Below are 20,921 nucleotides of genomic sequence, written 5' to 3'. Positions count from 1 at the left end.
TATAATTCCCAAAAGAATTGCTGCATGGTTTTTAATGGGGGGGGGGAATTAACACACACACATTAGAGACTCGGAATAAATGGATGGGATAACTCGGTTGGTAAAGCATGAGATTCTTCATCTCAGGGTTGTGGGTTCGAGTCCCATGTTGGGCAAACAATTCCTGCATTGCAGGGGGTTGGACTAGATGACCGTTGGGGTCCCATTCCCATTCTATGATACATTATTTGTTCTCCCCCAGTGGAGGGGTATGGAAAGTCGAGTCCACCAAGCCAGGGTCAATATTGAGACCTGCGATTCTTCACTTGCAAATAAAAAAACAAAGTAAGAGTTAGGAATGTGCAGTGAGGTGGCCCAAGTTTGTTGATGGCAATAAGTCGTTTGGGGTCAGCTCAGTCGGCAGAGCATGAGGCTTTTAATCTCAGCATCGTGGGTTTGACCCCATGTTGGCCAAAAAGATCCCTGCGTTGGACTTGATGACACCAGGGATCCCTTCCCGCTCCACGATTCTACATGATTCTATGCTTCCAAAACAAAAAGAGGTTGCGAAAAGCTCCGAAAGGACCTCTTCAAACTGGGTGAATGGGTGGTAAAATGTGTGCATGTGTGTATGCCTATTACACTGATCCTGGTCTGACTGCACTGGCTGCCAGTTACGTAATTTCCAGTCCCAATTCAAAGTGCTGGTTTTGACCTACAAAGCCTTAAAATAGCTCAGGACTGCAATACCTTAAGAACAGCCTCTCCCAGTACGATCCAGACTCTGTGATCATCACCTGAAGCAGTGTGAAGTCTGGAGGGTAGCAACATGAGAACGGGGCCTTTTCTGCAGTGGCTCCCCATTTGAGTAATGCTCTCCCCAGGGAGGCTCACCTGGCGCCTTCATAATATATCTTTAGGCACCAGGCGGAAATGTTCCATTTCTCCCTGGCCTTTGGCTAAGTAAACAATATATGGCCTTTTAAATGTGTTTGTGGGAGGGAGGATTATTGGTTTGTTTTTGTTTTATTATGTATTTTGTGTTCTCATTTTTGTATTTCTATGTATTTTATTTATGCTTTTCAGGTTTATACATTTCACTAATTTTACAGTCCTTTTAATATTTCAAACCTTGACTTCCTTCCCCCTCTTTCTGCAGTTCCTTAAAAAAGTTTGTTATCTTGATTTCATACTCTTCTGGTAAGTTTTGCCATTTCTGCATATTTCATAATTTTTTGCATCCAATTCCTCCTTTGCTGGGATTGTGTGTTTTGTTTTTTGTATTTTTAGGTTGCGAAACTCCCTGTGATCTTCAGATGAAGGGCAGAATACAAATTTAATAAAAACTGATAAATAATAATAATGTGTGTGTGTGTTTAATCTCTCTCCCAAAACAAAAACACATACATGACATGAAGAAAGTGGGCAGAGGATTTTTTCCCCTGTCTCATAATTCCTATGGCTAAGGCAATCCCTCGGGTAAACTGGTCCCAAGCTATTAAGGGACTTTGCAAGATGTTTCTGTCTTTGCAGCCAAATACAGAGCTGGGTGGCTGGGTGACAGACGTGGGTACAGGAGATCAGAAAGCACCCTTTGCGCAATTGCGCACGCAGCTTGCAACAGCGCGTTTTATTATTCTTATTCTTGCTCAAGGAGTTAAAGGCAAAGAGTCAGTGCTTGCTAGAAAGAACCCAGTTGTTTTATTTATTTTTCAAAGTGAGTACCGGATGTCAGCTGCATGCAAGCCGCTTCCTCTGCTGGCCCCGCCCGGAGATGCGATTTCCAAATGTTGCTTCTTGGCAGGCGCCGGAGGAGCAGGAAGAGTTGGCTGGGCTTGCAGGAGGGGGAAGGCTCGGAGGGCGGCCGTTGCCTGCGGGGCGCCTGGGCCACGGAAGGGAAGGAAAAGGCACAAGGTGACTCAGAGGGAAAGGGGAGGAGGAAAATGGATTTACACCTTCGTCCCGCTGAGTTTTAAGGCTGGACGGGAATTGGCTCCAGGCAGCTACTCTGGTTAACAAGGCGCCCTGGACCTGCAAGATCTCAGAAAATGTGCATTTCAGTGGCTTCAGTAGCTTGCAGTTGAGCTCAGTTACAGCTATTCCTGCATTCACAGAATCATAGTATTGCAGAGTTGGAAAGGGACCCCCGGGGGTCATCTAGTCCAACCCCCGGCAATGCAGGAAACTCAGCTAAAGCATCCAGAACAGATGGCCACCCAACCCCCTGGATTGCAGGCCGTTGGACTATGATTCTGAAGGAGGGCTGAGTGGTTGTGGGGCTGGCTGGGAGGGAGGGAGAGAGTTTGAGTTGCTGCCAACTTGGAAGGCTTAAAGGTAAAGGGACCCCTGACCATTAGGTCCAGTCGTGGCCGACTCTGGGGTTGCGGCGCTCATCTCGCTTTAGTGGCCGAGGGAGCCGGCGTACAGCATCCTGGTCATGTGGCCAGCATGACTAAGCCGCTTCTGGCAAACCAGAGCAGCACACGGAAACGCCGTTTACCTTCCCGCCAGAGCGGTACCTATTTATCTACTTGCAAGTCCTAGGCTCTGTGGTTTAACCCACAGCGCCACCCGTGTCCCCTTGGAGGGTTTACAAAGTGGGTTAGGACAGTTCATGGAGGAGAGCTCTGTCAATGGCTACCAGCCAGGATGGCTGTGTCTTGCACCCACAGTCAGTGCTTCTGGAAGCCGCAGGAAGGGAGAGGGCTCTTGCGGTCAGATCCTGCTTGCATCCGGTCAGCCACTGTGAGAACAGGATGCTGGACTCGATGGGCCCCTGGCCTGATCCAGATTCAGGGCCCTTCTTATGTTTCCATAAGGCGCAGCAAGGCAGAAAGGATGGGTGGGGAGTCTGAATGCTGGCAATCCCAACTGGGGAGAATATAATATTTTACGTTCCTGTTACTTCTGCTGCTTTGAATGCGTCGCTTGTATGTGGCTTCCTTCTGTCATGTTTTTGGATTGCGGTGGCGCTGTAGGTTAAATCACACAGCTTAGGACTTGCCGATCAGAAGGTCGGCGTTTTGAATCCCCGCGACGGGGTGAGCTCCCGTTGCTCGGTCCCTGCTCCTGCCAACCTAGCAGTTCAAAAGCACGTCTAAGTGCAAGTACAGTGGTGCCTCGCAAGACGAAATTAATTCGTTCCGCAAGTCTCTTCGTCTTGCGAGTTTTTCGTCTTGCGATGCACGGTTTCCCATAGGAATGCATTGAAAATCAATTAATGCGTTCCTAGGGAAACCGCCTTCAGACCAGGTCCGGGGACAGTCTGTCCCCAGACCTCTTCTGAAGGCTGGGGGGGGCAAGGGCTTTTCTTCCCACCCCCAGCATTTTAAAAAACCCCGGGACAGCGGAGGACTTCTCCGCTGTCCGGGCGATCTTAAAATGCTGGCGGCGGCATTTTAAAATCGCCCCGGACAGCGGAGGACTTCTCCGTTGTCCGGGGCGATTTAAAAGCCCCTGGGAAGGCAGGCAGGGGGGACAAAGACTTTCGCCCCCTGCCCGCCTTCAGAAGGTGTTCCCGCCCCCCCCTCCCCGCTTCGGAACAGCGTTCCGAAGTGGGGCGGCTGGGGCAGATGTTCCCGCCCCCCCTCCCCGCTTCGGAACAGCGTTCCGAAGTGGGGCGGCTGGGGCAGATGTTCCCGCCCCCCCTCCCCGCTTCGGAACAGCGTTCCGAAGTGGGGCGGCTGGGGCAGATGTTCCCGCCCCCCTCCCCGCTTTGGAACAGCGTTCCGAAGTGGGGCGGCTGGGGCAGATGTTCCCGCCCCCCCTCCCCGCTTCGGAACAGCGTTCCGAAGAGGGGCGGCTGGGGCAGATGTTCCCGCCCCCCTCCCCGCTTCGGAACAGCGTTCCGAAGTGGGGCGGCTGGGGCAGATGTTCCCGCCCCCCCTCCCCGCTTCGGAACAGCGTTCCGAAGTGGGGCGGCTGGGGCAGGTGTTCCCACCCCCCCTCCCCGCTTCGGAACAGCGTTCCGAAGTGGGGCGGCTGGGGCAGGTGTTCCCGCCCCCCCCCCCGCTTCGGAACAGCGTTTTAAAATGCTGGGGGTCGGGAGCGAAGCGTTCGCTGCCGACCCCCAGCATTTTAAAATCTCCCCGGGACAGGGGGAGATTTTAAAATGCTGGGGGTCGGCAGCGAACCCTCCCGACCCCCAGCATTTTAAAATCTCCCCGGGACACGGGGAGATTTTAAAATGCTGGGGGTCGGCAGCGAACACTTCGCTCCCGCCCGCCAGCATTTTAAGATCGCCCAGGGCAGGCGGGGGGGAAGGCAGGCGGGGGGGGGGGAGCAAAGACTTTTGCCCCCCGCCGGCCTTCAGAAGAGGTCCTCTTCTGAAGGCCGGCTGTGGGCGAAAGTCTTTGCTCCCGACCGCCAGCATTTCCCTATGGGCTTTCGTCTTGCGATGCAAGCCCACAGGGAAATTCGTCTTGCGAAGCGCCTCCAAAACAGAAAACCCTTTCGTCTTGCGGGTTTTCCGTCTTGCGAGGCATTCGTCTTGCGGGGTACCACTGTAGATAAATAGGTACCACTCCGGCGGGAAGGTAAACGGCGTTTCCGTGTGCTGCTCTGGTTCGCCAGAAGCGGCTTAGTCATGCTGGCCACATGACCCAGAAGCTGTACGCCGGTACCCTCGGCCAGTAAAGCGAGATGAGTGCCGCAACCCCAGAGTCGGCCATGACTGGACCTAATGGTCAGAGGTCCCTTTACCTTTACCTGATCATAGAATCACAGAGTTGGAAGGGACCCAGAAGGTCCTCTATCCCAACCCTCTGCAGTGCATGTTGCCCGATGCGGGGCTCGAACCCACAACCCGGAGATGAAGAATCTCATACTCTACCAACGATCCCGACTGATATTTTGAGCTCTCCCTCCTTAAGAATATAAAGCGGTATAGAAATGAAATTACAATGATAAAGCGCTTTTGTTCTCAGGTTCTGCTTGTGAGTTTCAGCAGAAAGTTCACCTGGCAAAAATGTTCCTCTTCAACGAGGCCTTTGGCTGATTCATATTCTATAGCCTATGAAATGCGTTTGTGAGAAGGGAGGGAGTTTTTGTTTTGAATTATTTACTTGTGTTTTAAACCTCGTATTTTTATCCTGTGAACAGCCCTGCCAGCCTGTGAGGAAGGGTGGTATTTAAATCTAACAGATAAATAAATAAAAAGTTAAAAGTTGCTCAGGAAGTTGGACTGATCTTGTACAGTGGTACCTCAGGTTACAGACGCTTCAGGTTACAGATGCTTCAGGTTACAGACTCCGCTAACCTAGAAATATTACCTCAGGTTAAGAACTTTGCTTCAGGATAAGAACAGAAATCATGCTCCAGCGGCGCAGCAGCAACGGGAGGCCCCATTAGCTAAAGTGGTGCTTCAGGTTAAGAACAGTTTCAGGTTAAGAACGGACCTCCAGAACAAATTAAGTTCTTAACCCGAGGTACCACTGTAGTGCTCTTCTTCTGTTCTTGTCGGGGTACAAAGCACAATTCCTCAAAACAGCCCATGTGAGGAATGAGCATGCTCTGTGGCTGCAGAATGCTGAGCGGCTCTGGGGGTGGAATCCCAGGTGGAAGCATTTCATGGAGCAACACTTTGTTGCAGTCCTGTTTGGTCTCATATTTCTGTTCCCAGCTCTCTTTCCTCTCTCTGCTCCCCTCCCTCTTCTCTTCCGCAATCACTCATAGCCAAGTAATATTGTCTTCCATAAACACAGTCTTAACAGTGAGTCTGTAAGTGACTGTGGAGGCCAGTTCAGGGTCCACACATCCTTCCACAGTGGGGACATAGGTTTCTGGGAGGGAGTTGATCATGGTGAGGGTTTGCCAAGTGTGCCTTCCTCTTAGCGCGTTTCTTCCTTTTGTCCTGAGTTCGAGCGTCATCAAAGTCCATGACACCTTTGGTAAAGGCTGTTCTCCCATTGGAGCGCTCGCAGGCCAGTGTTTCTCACTTGTCACTGTTTCTACAACATTTTTAAAGATTTGCCTTGAGAGAGTCTTTAAACCTCTTTTGAAGACCACCAGCATTACGCTTTCTATTTGTAAGTTCGGAATAAAGTACAGTGGTACCTCGGATTACATATGCTTCAGGTTACAGACGCTTCAGGTTACAGACTCCACTAACCGAGAAATAGTACCTCGGGTTAAGAACTTTGCTTCAGGATGAGAACAGAAATGACAGCGCGGCGGCAGCGGGAGGCCCCATTAGCTAAAGTGGTGCTTCAGGTTAAGAACAGTTTCAGGTTAAGAACGGACCTCCAGAACGAATTAAGTTCTTAACCCGAGGTACTACTGTAGTTGCTTTGGGAGACAATAATCCGCACAACATGACCAGTCCAACGAAGTTGATGTTGTTGAATCATTGCTCCGACACGGGTGATCTTTGCTTCTTCCAGTACACGGGCATTAATTCGCCTGTCTTCCCAAGTACTGTGCAAAAATTTTTCGAGGAGTTGGAGATGGCGTTTTTAACTCTCTCTCCCCTCTCTGCTCCCCTCCAGGAACAACCCTGCCCCACCACTGGTGGATATCCTTGCTTCCCTCTCGTCCCCCATTGAATCCCCGAAGATCTGCACTCTGGAGAAAGGCAGTGGCCTTGTGGGATAGGCCAGGTGTTCCAAGAGAGACCTGCAGGACCAAAATGTCTCTCTTTGCTGTGAACGCGCTGGGAGGACGTGTCTCTGAACCGTGGAAGGACATGGCAGGGTTGGAGCTGAAGGGCGCGGAGGTTGGCATCTGGGTCCCGGCTGCTGCCGAGCCGAGAGAGCACTTGGGGATAAAAACAGAGGACCCAGATCCATCAGAGGTGACAGACCAATTGGGAGATGGGCAGGACGGGGGCCCCCACGTCGTTCAGGCTGGGAGTATCGGGGAATTCCTGCAGGGGTCCACAGAACCGCCTGTCGCACTGAACTCAAAAGAGGACTTGTTGCAGTGCTGGGAGGCCCAGTGGCAGGAGTTCCTGAGGAAACTGGAGCCCCCTAGCCCGGAACGGGGGACCCCCCAGTCACCAGGGGAGCCCAGTGTCTGGGACGACGCTAAGTCCTTCCTGGCCTCCTTCGAGCAAGTGGCCGAAGCCTGCCGCTGGCCGCATGAGGAGTGGGTGGCCCGGCTCCTGCCGGCCCTCGGCGGCGATGCGCAGCAGACTTTTGTCAAGCTGGAGTCTCGGGACTGGAAGAACTACCAGAAGGTGAAGGCTGCCATTTTGCGGGCCGCAGCCCTGAGGACGGAGAAGCAGAGGCAGCGCTTCCGGCGCTTCTGCTACCAGGAGGCCGGCGGCCCCCGAGAGGCTTACAGCCGGCTCCAGGAGCGCTGCCGGCAGTGGCTGAAGGCCGAGAAGACGACCAAGGAGCAGATCCTGGAGCTGCTGGTCCTGGAGCAGTTCCTGGCCATCCTGCCACCCGAAGTCCAGGGCTGGGTGAAGGAGCGAGGCCCTGAGACCTGCACCCAGGCCGTGATCCTGGCTGAGTTTTTCCTCCAGAGGAAGGAACAGTTGGAGTGGGGGCCACGCCGAGCGAGGGAGGTTGGTTTGTGCCTCGTAAGAGCAGGGCATTGTGGCGATCGGACAGGGTCCTCGGACGTTTCACCTTCTACTGATCCCTGTGCCACCACTTTATTTCTCACTGCTGCCACCGAGGCCCTACCTGGTACAATACTGAGTCCAGTCAGGGTTAAGTTGGAACATAAACTTCTGTTTATTTATTGCAGTTTAAGGAAGGGACGCGGGTGGCGCTGTGGGTTAAACCACAGAGCTTAGGACTTGCCGATCAGAAGGTCGGCGGTTCGAATCCCTGCAACAGGGTGAGCTCCCATTGCTCAGTCCCTGCTCCTGCCCACCTAGCAGTTCGAAAGCACGTCAAAGTGCAAGTAGATAAATAGGTACCGCTCTGGCGGGAAGGTAAACGGCATTTCCATGCGCTACTCTGGTTCGCCAGAAGCGGCTTCGTCATGCTGGCCACATGACCCGGAAGCTGTACGCCGGCTCCCTCGGCCAGTAAAGCGAGATGAGCACCACAACCCCAGAGTCGGTCACGACTGGACCTAATGGTCAGGAGTCCCTTTACCTTTACCTAACAAGTGTGTGGTTTCATAAACTGTCTCAGTCAGTTACAGACATACCTCGGGATGAATATGCTTCGGGTTAGGCAAATTTGGGTTGCACTCAGCAGCGACCCAGAAGTAACGGAGCTCGTTACTTCCGGGTTTCGCCGCGCGTGCTTGTGCAAACCGTCAAAATGACGTCATGCGCAGAAGCGTCGAAACGTGACCCGCGCACATGCAGATGCATGGACACAGGTTACATTTGCTTCGGGATGCGAACGGGGCTCCAGAACAGATCCCGTTCGCATCCCGAGGTACCACTGTACAATCATGGGATACCTATCCAGACCTATAACTTCCGCTACCTGCTCTCATTCACTAAACCACCTCTCAGATATTTACTTGTCTTCCTAGCTCCTAACTGTTCCTTATTTCGCTACGCTAACTCAACCTCCCCACAGACTATCTCAATTCACTCCCACTCCAACCAACCACCCAACTCCCAACAAACTCCTCTCTTCGCCCCTCCCAGAGCTGGTTTTATAGTCCCTCTGACTCCACCCACTGGGTTCTGATTGGGTAACCTGTTTAACTATTTCACCTCCAGCACTCTCATATGTTAACGTCACAGGCATGTGGCGTGGTAGAAAGGACCAGTAGTATTTTTGTTTGAGGGCAGCTGGGAAGGTGGCTTCGTGGGAGGGGGCGTGGAACACCCTATGGCAGGGGGTGTCCTTCTGTATGCTTGTTGGACTCTGGCTCTCATTAGCCCCAGGCAGTGTGGCCGACAGTGGAGGATGATGGGAGTTGGAGTCCGACAGCATCTCAGGGGTCACAGCAAGTTCACCAGGAGATCAATGCCACGCAGGTAAACAGAAGAAACTGACAAAGACTGGGTCAAGACTATTGGCCCAGGAAATCATAGGATTATTGCTGTCGTTTAGTCGTGTCCGACTCTTCGTGACCCCATGGTCCAGAGCACGCCAGGCCCTCCTGTCTTCCACTGCCCCCCACAGTTTGGTCAAACTCATGCTGGTAGCTTCGAGAACACTGTCCCACCATCTCGTCCTCTGCCGTCCCCTTCTTCTTGTGCCCTCCATCTTTCCCAACATCAGGGTCTTTTCCAGGGAGTCTTCTCTTCTCATGAGGTGGCCTCAGCTCAGGATCTGTCCTTCTAGTGAGCACTCAGGGCTGATTTCCTTATAGGATTATAGAGTTGTAGATTAATGTTCATCTTCTCCTTCTAGCAAAGGAAGGTGGGTGAATCTCATCAAATCTCAGAGGGGGCCATCGATGTCAGCACTTGGGAAAGATGGAGGCTCCTTCCCCACAAATGGGGGCTTTGATAGGGGGAGCCTTTGCTCTTGCCGTCATGTGGCAGCCAGACTGGTGACCAGGAGTGACCACCGATACCACATAACCGATACCAGGTCTTGAAAGACCTACATTGGCTCCCAGTACGTTTCTGAGCACAATTCAAAGTGTTGGTGCTGACCTTTAAAGCCCTCAATGGCCTCGGTCCTGTATACCTGAAGGAGCATCTCCACCCCCATCGTTCAGCCTAGACATTGAGGTCCAGGGCTGAGGGGCTTCTGTTAGTTCCCTCCCTGCGAATAGTGAGGATACAGGGAACCAGGCAGAGGGCCTTCTTGGTGGTGGTGCCCACCCTGTGGAACGCCCTCCCACCAGATGTCAAGGAAATAAAGAACTACTTTTAGAAGACATCTGTTTGGGGAAATTTTTAATGTTTGGTGTTTTATTGTGTTTTTAATATTTTGTTGGGAGCTGCCCAGAGTGTCTGGGGAAATCCAGCCAGATGGGCGGGGTATAAATAAATTATCATCATCATCATCATCATCTCTTCTCAAATCCGAATTTCCTTCCTCTTGAGGAATCCAGTTCATTTTATCCCTTAGAATGCTAAACAGTAGGATGACCAGCCTCTCTGAATTTCTCTCAAAAAAGGAGGCGAAAGGAGGAAATGTGCTCTCTGCACCCAGAACATAGCAACATCTGAGGGGAATCGTAGAATTGTAGGGCTGGAAGGGACCACAAGGGTCATTTAGTCTGACCACATGCAGTGTAGGAGTCTCAATAAGCATCCATGGCAGAAATCTAACCTTGATCAAATATGGCAGGCGGCCATCCGACCTCTGCTTAAAAACCTCCAAGGAAGGAGATTATGTGAGCGTACGCAGAAAAACAGCCACCTGGGCACAGGTGCAGAAATAAATGAGTGCAAAAGGTTCCCTACCCCATGTGCCAGTATGGAGCTGTTTAGCATCTCTGGCGTTTTCCCTCCTCCCCTGCTCAGTGTTCTTCAACCTGGAGTCCCCAGGTGTAAGTGGACTACAAAGCCCATCATCCAGTGTTTAGCCCAGCAGTCAAGGGCGATGGGATTTGTAGTCCACCCACATCTGGGGACTCATGGCTGAAGAACACTGTGCCCGGTGACCCTTTTTTATTTTAAACAAGAGAAGCCGGGGGTTGAACCTGTGGCATTCTGCTTGCCCAGCTGATCTCAAGGGCTCTTCTAATCTCATCCCCTTCCTGTTCAAGCCTGAAGGGCCTCTTTGCTGTCATTTCAGCCATTTGTGGACCTGTCTGTGAGTTCCCCAGTTGCAGACTCTAGGCCGGGGCAGCTGTGTCGCGAAGTCAAGAGAGAGGAAGAGGAGGAGGAAGATGCTGTCAATGTGACCTCACATGGTAAGCAATGGTCTTCATTTCTGGGATGCTGCAAATCTCCTGGAGAGCCCTCAGTGGTTCGTTTCTTTATTTGTCAACTCCGCACGACTTCCTCTCCTCTCCTGGTCTGACAGAGAAGGGGAAACGGGGGTTCTTGCAGCTTTTTCGTGTTTTGCAAGGCTTGTTGAATTACCACCTTTGGGAGCCAGCGTACAGCTTCCGGTTCATGTGGCCAGCATGACTAAGCCGCTTCTGGCGAACCAGAGCAGCGCATGGAAACACCATTTATCTTCCCAGGGATTGTGCGTGCAATCTCAGTTGGATGTTATCGGTGCAATCCTGCACCGACTAGGGACCTTTACCCCAGCACACGCTGCTGCAGCATTGCACCTTTTCACCAGCACTTCTGCAGCTGGTGGGATCATTCCTGCATTGCAGGGGTCAGACTAGATGGCGCTTGGGGTCCCTTCCAAATCCACACTTCTAGGGTTATTATTCCCAGGGATCGTGACTGCAACAACCCTGATTTCTCCCTCCTTGTTTTTTCTTCGTACGTTTATTTTTTATTTACTTTTCTTCCTGTTTCCTTATTTGCTACATGTCACTGAACTGTGGTTTTAATCAAATAAAAATAACTTTTTAAAAACAAAAAACACCAACATATATCCACCCCGGATATTTAAATGTCCATTGTAATTTGAGAACATGGTGCATCTTACTCTCTCTCTTATTCTCATCTTATTCTCTCTCTTTCTCCTTTTTCGAGCAGGTAGAAGGAAGAGGAGACTAAGCTTGGAGGGCAGAGAGACCCCAGAGCAGTCGGCGGCTGTGGGGCAATACGAGGCCTCGAGGTGGAGGGAAGAAGACGGCATCTCCCAGCCTCGCTACAGTCGTCATGGAGGCGAGATTTGGCCCAGGCCTGACTTCCAGCAGGAACCTGACGGAGAGGAGACGCTGGAGGAATCTGTGCCTCACAGGAGAAGCGGGCTGAGAGAGAGCCAGGAGAGAGGTCAGGAGACATTTTCAAGTCCATCAGTGAGCAGGAGGTTCCCAGTTTGATCCCAGGCATTGCCAGTTATTTCTTATACAGTGGTAAACGTAAAGGGAGCCCTGACCATTAGGTCCAGTCGTGGCCGACTCTGGGGTTGCAACGCTCATCTCGCTTTACTGGCCAAGGGAGCCGGCGTACAGCTTCCGGGTCATGTGGCCAGCATGACTGAGCCGCTTCTGGCGAACCAGAGCAGCGCACGGAAACGCCGTTTACCTTCCCGCTGGAGCTGTACCTATTTATCTACTTGCACTTTGAAGTGCTTTCGAACTGCTAGGTGTGCAGGAGCAGAGACCAAACAACAGGAGCTCACCCCTCAGCGCTGGATCTCTGTGTCTGGGCTGAGCGATGGGGGTGGAGACGCTCCTTCAGGTTTACTGGGCTTAGGCCGTTTAGGACTTTAAAGTTCAGCACCAACACTTTGAATTGTGCTCGGAAACGTACTGGGAGCCAATGTAGGTCTTTAAAGACCGGTGTTATGTGGTCTCTGCGGCCGCTCCCAGTCACCAGTCTGCCATATTCTGGATTAATTGCAGTTTCCGGGTCACCTTCAAAGGTAGCCCCACGTAGAGCGCATTGCAGTAGTCCAAGCAGGAGATATTTATTTACGATTATTACTTTTAAAAATAAAATGTAAATAAATGTATAAAATATAGGAGAAGAAAAAGCTAGACATTGGTTGCCCATTTACTACTGGGAAAAAAATATATGTGGGGAATATTGTGCCCCTTTTCCTGATTCTATTGTGTCCTGTTTTCTAATGCCCCTGCCACACTGTGTTATAGGGCTCCACCATTGCATTAACAAGGATATGGACAGCCCGGGTGGGTGGGAAGCTTTAAGCATGCTGAGAAGGCATGGAATGGAGTATCCCCAAGAGGGGCTCTCCACATACAGCGTCTGTCTACTAGCCATCCAGGTTCACCCAAGCAGGCATCTCAGCCAGTGTGGTGTAGTGGTTAAGAGCGGTAGTCTCGTAATCTGGGGAACCAGGTTCGCGTCTCCGCTCCTCCACATGCAGCTGCTGGGTGACCTTGGGCTAGTCACGCTTCTTTTAAGTCTCCCAGCCCCACTCACCTCACAGAGTGTTTGTTGTGGGGGAGGAAGGGAAAGGAGAATGTTAGCCGCTTTGAGACTCCTGAAGGGGAGTGAAAGGCGGGATATCAAATCCAAACTCTTCTTCCCTTCTTCCTCTCAACAGGTTACAGAGCAGAAAACGAGTGTGGGAGGAGGAGCCAACTGTGGGAAGGCCCTGCACTAGTGGAACATTCCGGAAAGGGGCCGAGAGAGCCGGCTTCCGAGAGTGAGGACCAGGAGGTCGATGAGCAGCTGCTCCGGCGGAAGAGGCGGAGGAGGAACCGCTGGGTGGGCCAGGTGTGCACGGACAAACCTCAGCGCCAGCAGAGCACGGAGGCGGTCAACGGAAACCTTTCCGCCATGCACCTCAAGCCAGCCTTTTGCTTGCTGGACGTCATGGAAGGGGACCTTCCTGAACCAGGGACCCCAAAGAAGCGACGGCGGAAGCCCAACTGGAACATGGAGGAGAAGACGCTGCTGTACAAGCTGGTGGTGGCGAACAAGGAGGCGGCGCTGGGCCTCGTCCCTGGGAGCAGGGCGGCTGCACGGCAGGCGGCGTTCTTTGCGGCCGCGGGCAAGAGGGTGTCTGCGCTGGGCTACTACGAGAGGTCAGGCCTCGCCACCCGCAAGAGGTGGAATGACACATATGGGAACCTCCGGAAGAGGGTCAGGGCCTACCGGCGGCAGGGCCTGCCGTTCGACAAAGCGGTGGAGAAAGCTGTGAGGCCTGAAGAGGCGGTCATCCGCCCGCTGCTCTACCGGAAGCGGGTCAAGGCCGCCGGATCGGGTGTTGCGAACCGTGAATGTCTGCCACACAGTGGTGAGTTGGAAGAAGGTGCTGTCGTGCTTTTAACTTTTTAGTATTTTTATCATCTGGCTTTATGTTTTAGTTGCTGAAACTATATCTATCTATCTATGTATGATATATTAAATTAAATTTTATATTCACATAGCAGTGTAATATATAAAAGCTCCTGGACTTCTCCCCTTTGTGGATCTTATTGTTAATCCTTTCCATCTGCATCTTTTATAATACAGCCGTAGCTTGGTTCTCAAATTTAATCCATTCCGGGAGTCCATCTGACTCCCGGAACTGTTCGGAAACAAAGGCGCAGCTTCCGATTGGCTGCAGGAGCTTCCTGCACTCAATCGGAAGCCGTGTAAGCCACATCAGATGTTTGGCTTCCGAAAATTGTTCAAAAACCAGAACACAGTGTTATCTCCCCCTCCTGCTGCAACCAGCTCCCATCCTCCCTGTTCTCCCAGAACCAGAAGAGGCATGAAAAGGGCAGAGGTGGGGTTGGCTGTCCGCAGGTGCAGTCTCAGATTGCTTGGGAAAACACCTGGAGAAGAGGAGACACAGCCAACTGTGGGGAGGCAGGGACCAGCTTCATGAGAGCAACACCTGAGTTGCTGTGCTCTCTAGGCCTGACACTCCTGTGCAGATCCTGTTTTGCTAATAAAGAGTTGTTGATCTTTAATTTTATTTGTACTTTTCAGATATATACATTTCACTGATTTTACATTCATTTTGACATTTTAAAACTTGACTTCCTCCCCCCCTTTCTGCGGTTCCTTAAATTTACTTTTAATATCTTCTGCATATCCAAATTAACTTAACTTACTCATTTATTTATCTTCTTTAAATATATAGATGCAGGTTATTATAGTAATCCTGCCAGTGCTTTTAATCTGTTTACAATTTATCTGTACATATTCAACAAACCATTTCCATTCTTTTATAAAAAGCTTATCTTGATTTCTTATTCTTCCGGTAAGTTTCGCCATTTCTGCATATTCCGTACGTTTTTGTATCCATTCTTCCTTTGCCAGGACTTCTGCTTCTTTTCATTTTTCAGCAAGTAACATTCTTGCCGCTGTAGTCACATACATGAATAATTTTCTATACAATTTAGGTAGTTCTATCCCTAAAATTGAAGCTACCAACATTAGTTTGACCAAACTGCGGGAGGCAGTGGAAGACAGGAGTGCCTGGCATGCTCTGGTCCATGGGGTCACGAAGAGTCAGACACGACTAAACAACAACAGCAATCCCTATAATTCCCAAAAGAAAAGTTTCTGGGCTTTTTTACAAACTTATTTTAAACATCCTTTTCATTTCATTGTACAGTGGTACCTTGGGTTAAGAACTTAATTCATTCTGGGGGTCCATTCTTAACCTGAGACTGTTCTTAACCTGAAGCACCACTTTAGCTAATGGGGCCTTCCGCTGCTGCCGCACAATTTCTGTTCTCATCCTGAAGCAAAGTTCTTAACCTGAGATACTATTTCTGGGTTAGCAGAGTCTGTAACCTGAAGCGTCTGTAACCTGAGGTACCACTGTATATCATTCCCCAGTAAGCCTTAACCTAGTAACAAGACCACCACATATGATAAAAAGAACCTTGCTAATAAAGAGTTAACTCTCGCTTGCTGGGTGTGATTTACTGCTGGTTGGCTCCTGCAAAGACTCTGTGCATCTTTACAATCTGAGGCAGGGTGGGTGTGTAGCTTGGCCCCCACCTAACCAGGCCCTCCTCTTTCGTTCCAGCCTTGCCAGAGGACCCCACAGACTCGGAGGACGACTCCACGCCCCCCACCTCAGACGGAGAACATTCGCCAGCTACAAAGGGGCCGCTGGGGGCTTCGTCAGGAGCCGGCCTTCATCTTAGAGGCAGCTTGCCGGCACAGCCGCATTCTCCAGCCGCCCTGGAGGATATAGCAGTGGCATGGAAAGATGAACGCTCAGCAGGCGTCCAGCAGGTGTCTGAAGTGTCCGGAAACAGCTGCCGTTGGGAAGACCGGGGCCGGATAGGGACCTTCAGCAGTCGGCTGACCCTGTGACAAATTTTTGGTGCTCCTAGCTTGCTGTTCTGCAAGGAAATCTCAGTTGGATGCTTTTGGTGCAATCCTGCCACCGAGTTAACTGTCCGCAGCAGAGGCTAGGGACCTTTACCCCAGCAAACGCTGCTGCAGCATTGCACCTTTTCAGCAGCACTTCTGCGGCTGGTGGGATCATTCCTGCATTGCAGGGGGTCAGACTAGATGGCCTTTGGGCTCCCTTCCAAATCCACACTTCTAGGGTTATTATTCCCAGGGATTGTGAATGCAAGAACCCTGATTTCTCCCTCCTTGTTTTTTCTTCATACGTTGAATTTTTATTTACTTTTCTTCCTGTTTCCTTATTTGCTACATGTCACTGAACTGTGGTTTCGATCAAATAAAAAGAACTTTTTTTAAAAAAAAAAACCTACATAAATCACTGCCACCTTGGATATTTAAATATCCGTTGTAATTTGAGAAAATGTGCATGGAGCGAACTATGCAACACCCAACAGGAATTGGGGAAGGAAATGAATCGGTTTTAAATCTCTCGGGTAAGAATAAATGTAATTTAACCAAGTTTGTTTGTTTATTTAACAGGCTTCTGTTTGATTTGTGTTAAATGAAATTGTCAGGGACTCAGGAGCAGAGGCACGGGGGAGAGAGGAAATGGAGAGCGAAGGGGAAGAATCGGAGGGGAGCGTAGGGGAGTATGGCAGTGACCCGAGAGATTCCATGAGCTTCTCCAGCGAATCAGAAGATTCCCAGAAGGAGGCGCCTATGGTCAGGGCAAGGGGGGTCCCGGGGGGGACACACCAGAAACAAGGGGCCAGCGGGGACTCCCAAAGCAGCAGCGGGAGATCAGGACCAGCTTCCCCACCAGAGCGTAGTGGGGGGGAAGAGTCCCATGTGTCAGGGCCAGCGTCTCCTCCAGCAGGGAGAGAAGATGAGTCAGGGCTGACCACGCCTCCATCGGAGAGTGGGGGAACGGAGGGGAGGTCGGGTCCAGCTAGCCCCCCCGAAGGGGGAAGCAGTGACAGGAGCAGTGTAACGGTCAGGAGGAAGGTTGCCGGCTGGGCGGGCGCGCCAAGTTCAAATGTACAGGCGCGCGGGACAGCAGAAAACCCGGGTTGGAAACCAGGTCCTAAAGCCCGCCGGAGGCAGGGGGAGGACTCAGGGGATTCAGCGTCAGAAGAGTCTAGGAAGGCCGAGACCCCAGCTGACAGGCGGAGCCAGAGGAGGAAAGAGCAAAGGAAGAGGCTAGAGTCTTAAACTGGTGTCTGGGGGGAGGAGATTCAGACGGAGCTTCAGCGGTCTAGAGTTTCAGACGTAGAGCTGCGCGCTGCGGCTGTCAAAGTGAAAATGAACTTCAATAAAGACTTTTGTATATAACGACGAACTGGCGTTGGTCCTTTGTGAGCTGGGACCTTGGGCAGCTCTGACAGAAATGTTCCTATTTTGTCATTTAGATTTTTAGGGGTTGCAATCCTATGGGATAGATTTTCAAGCACTTTATCTACTTGGCTGTAACAGATCATTTTCTATACTTCTTAAATCTTTATATACATAAAGAAAAGTTGAAAAAGAAATAGAGTTGGGTATCATTAGCAGACAGGCGTCTCACTCAGCGGTTTTAAGGTAGACTTTCCAATACAGCCCTCAATCCGGATCAGTCCAGTGGCCAATGTAGGCCAGCATCCTGTTTTCACAGCGGCCAACTAGATGCCTGAGGGAAACCCGGAAGCAGGATTCGAACACAGGAGCACACTCCCCTCTTGGGGTTTCCAGCAATAGCCCTCTCCCCCAGAAATTTGTCTAATTCTCTTTTATTTATTACTATTCTCTTATTATTACCGAGTTTCAGTATTACGAAAACGGTTCCGAAATTGCTGTGCCGAATACAAATCCAGTTGCTTGTAGGCCAAGAGAAAACAAAAGTAGGCAAGTTTAAACAACAGAAACCATAAGCAGTGTTGCAATAGGGCAGAAAGTGATTAAGTGCTTTACTTATGTTTTCTGAGACAGGTGGGTGCAAAAGGTAAATGTCAAAATATAAAGAGCAAAATATTATTATTATTTTTTAAAAAAATAATCCTTACAGATTCTTGTATTTTAAAGCCACCCTTACTACCGGTGATCACTGCCTCCTGTGGCAGTGAGTTCCATAGTTTAACTGGCATTCAGAGTATTCCAAGTGCGATTAAACTACCATATTTTTCGCCCCACAGGGCGCACCGGCCCATAGGGCGGACCTAGTTTTTTTGGGGGGAGGGAATAAAGGGAAAACAATTATTTCCCCCCCAGGCGCGGAGCTGGGGCGGGGGAAGCCCGAGCCTTCCCAGCCCCCAGAACAGGCTTCTATCCACAAGCCTAGGGAGCCCGGAGGGAAATCGCACCAGTCTCCCCAGGTTTGTGGATATCTGCCCGAAGCCTGGAGCGTGCTTCTCAGCGCGCCGCGGGCTTCGGGATGCAGGCAGCTCTCCGCAAGCCTGCAACTTTGCGCCGGGCTCCCACGGCTTGCGGAGGGCTTCCTTGCGGAGAGCTTCCGACCCCTCTCGCTCTCCAGGCTTCAGCGAAAGCCTGCATTCGCCCCATAGGACGCACACACATTTCCCCTTCATTTTTGGAGGGGAAAAAGTGGGTCCTATAGTTCGAAAAATACGGTAATTCATGGAGGATAATGTTAGCAGTGGCTGGTAGGCATGGTAGCTATGTCCTGCCTCCACTGTGCCCCACCCAGTTTTGGCCACCACTGGCATGGTAACGCCACCCCACCTGGGAATCTGTTTAGGTTATGCCAGGGCTGAGGAACAAGCAGGTTTCAAGGACCGCCTCTCCCCCATATGAACCAACATGGACCCTGCGACCATCATCTGAGGGCCTTCTTCATGTGCCTCCTCCACGAGACGTTCAGAGAGTGGCAACGCGAGAACAGGGCCTTTTCTGTGATGGCTCCCCATTTGTGGCATGCTCTCCTCAGGGAGGCTTAGCTGGCGCCTTCTTTACATCAGCGCCAGGCAAAAACATTCCTCTTCTCCCAGGCCTTTGCTTCACAAGCCAACCCATGGCCATTGAAAGAGGGCTTGTTTCTGATCCTAGGATGCTGGCAGCAGTCATACCTCAGGTTACAGACGCTTCAGGTTGCGTTTCTTCGGGTTACGGACCCGCCAAAACCTGGAAGTACCGGAACGGGTTACTTCCGGGTTTCGGCGGTCACGCATGCGCAGAAGCGCTAAACCACGCTTTGCACATGCGCAGAAGTGCCAAATTGCAACCTGCGCAGACGCGCCGCTGCAGGTTGCGAATGTGCATCCCGCATGGATCACATTCGTAACCAGAGCGTCCACTGTACAGTGGTACCTCAGGTTACATACGCTTCAGGTTACAGACTCCGCTAACCCAGAAATAGTACCTCGGGTTAAGAACTTTGCTTCAGGATGAGAACAGAAATCGTGCGGCGGCGGCGCGGAGGCAGCAGGAGGCCCCATTAGCTAAAGTGGTGCTTCAGGTTAAGAACAGTTTCAGGTTAAGAACGGATCTGCAGAACGAATTAAGTTCTTAACCCGAGGTACCACTGTATAGAAATTTAATAAATGAACAAATAAACAGCGTCCACTGTATAGAAATTTAATAAATGAACAAATAAACGTTAATGCCCATCATCCCTTGCCAATACAGTGGTACCCCGCAAGACGAATGCCTCGCTCAACGAAAAACGCGCAAGACGAAAGGGTTTTCTGATTTTTTAGCCGCTTCGCAAGACAAATTTTCCTATGGGCCTTTCTCGCAAAACGAATTTTTTTTTTTGAGTTCTTCCCCACAGGCTCCCTCTAAACTTCAGCGGAGCGGGGCGGGCTGGGAGGGAATCCCTTGGCCCCCCGCCGGACTTCCCGAAGCTCTTTTGAAGTCTGGCTGGGGTCCAAGGGATTCCCTCACCGCCGCCCGCCTTTAGAAGCGCTCAGGGAAAGCAGCGCACTTCGCTGCTTTGCCCAGAGTGCTTTTAAACGCGGGCGGCTGGGAGGGAATCCCTTGGACCCCAGCCGGACTTCCCGCAGCTCTTTTGAAGTCCGGTGGGGGGAGAAGGGCTTTTCTTCCCACCGCCAGCCTTCAGAACAGCCTTCTGAAGGCTGGCGTGGGAAGAAAAGCCGTTCTCCCCCCGCCTGCCTACAGAAGAGGTTCGAGGAAAGAGGCGAAGGAGCGCTGCCCCTTCACCTCTGTCCCCAGAACTTGCCGTTCTCCCCCGGCCTGCCTTCAGAAGAGGTCCGGGGACAGACTGTCCCCGGACCTGGTCTGAAGGCAGTCTCCATAGGAACGCATTAATTGATTTTCAATGAATTCCTATGGGGAACCATGCTTCGCAAGACAAAAAACTCGCAAGAAGAAAAAACTCGTGGAACGAATTAATTTCGTCTTGCGGTGCACCACTGTAGTCAGGGATGATGAAAATGGTAGTTCATCATCTGGATGAGGCAAAGGCTACCGACCCTTCGATTATATCTTCTACAGGAAAAAAATACAAGATCCCTGGTCCCGACCTAAGTAAGGCGTTGACAAGGGTCTGCAGATTTGCTCCACATTTACATGCACTAGTAAATAGAGGCATTTGCAAAGTATAGAAATACTGCTAGCACATTTGCAAAGCTAAGCAGGGTCTGGTATGGTTTCAAATTGGATGGGCGTCAGCGTGTTGAGATTCCTGCATTGGGGTCCCTTCCAACTCAACGATTCTACTGTAATTTAAATAGAGAACACAAGACAATCTTCAGCATGTCTTTGCCTCCAGGGTTATGCAGACCATCAAAGAAAAGTGTTTTCTTTAATAGCTGGCGATCTGCGTCAATTTTTTGTATTTTTCTTTATTGTGCTCTAATTGTTGTAAACCACGTCAATATTTTTAAAAATGAAATGGTGATATACAAATATATTTTATCAAGCAATTGGTCTTGTAGCAACGGGGAAATGCTCCACAGGTCGACCTGCTGGCCTACTCAGGCCTGCGGCCCGGGTGTGAAATGCCAGTGGGCAATTTTACAGCCAAACCTCACTCCTAAATTAATTGTAGGGATGTGAATTTCTGGAACATGTATGAATAAAGGGAGAAAGGCATTAATCCATTTAAATGGCAGGGGGAATTTGTGCCACGATAGATGTGGGATCTTAAAATGGCTTCTCTAAAATGATGGATTTGCACCAAAAAGTGTTGTGGGGAGGGGAGAGTGTTTGGGGAGATCTGTCAAGACCATGGGTAGGCAAACTAAGGCCCGGGGCCCAGATCCGGCCCAAT

General features: G+C 50.9%; 2 protein-coding genes across 4 annotated transcripts in view; one reads left to right on the top strand and one right to left on the bottom strand.

Annotated features, from left to right (window-relative positions):
* LOC308580544 (uncharacterized protein) overlaps window positions 1–12,909 on the bottom strand; it is a 38,327-nt gene extending 25,418 nt beyond the window's left edge. The window contains exon 1 of the mRNA XM_081182353.1: window positions 12,815–12,909. The gene's annotated coding sequence lies outside the window, so the exon portion shown is untranslated. The remainder of the gene's footprint in view (window positions 1–12,814) is intronic.
* LOC308580419 (uncharacterized protein) lies at window positions 1,735–16,216 on the top strand. Of its 3 annotated transcripts, none has more exons than XM_081182009.1 (6): window positions 1,735–1,893; window positions 6,465–7,486; window positions 10,593–10,710; window positions 11,456–11,698; window positions 12,939–13,634; window positions 15,366–16,216. In XM_081182009.1, the coding sequence occupies exons 1-6, from the start codon at window positions 1,767–1,769 to the stop codon at window positions 15,656–15,658; spliced, it is 2,499 nt and encodes an 832-aa protein (XP_081038135.1). In that variant the 5' UTR covers window positions 1,735–1,766; the 3' UTR covers window positions 15,659–16,216. The 3 variants fall into 3 exon arrangements, with proteins under 3 accessions (XP_081038135.1, XP_081038137.1, XP_081038136.1); XM_081182010.1 differs by having other exon boundaries at window positions 1,736–1,893; window positions 11,459–11,698; XM_081182011.1 differs by lacking the exon at window positions 11,456–11,698.
* Window positions 16,217–20,921: the final 4,705 nt, after the last annotated feature.

The sequence above is a fragment of the Podarcis bocagei genome, assembly GCF_964188305.1.
Source record: "Podarcis bocagei genome assembly, chromosome: 2".
NCBI classification, from domain to species: Eukaryota; Metazoa; Chordata; class Lepidosauria; order Squamata; family Lacertidae; genus Podarcis; species Podarcis bocagei.
This window is presented reverse-complemented; position numbering and strand designations above follow the sequence as displayed.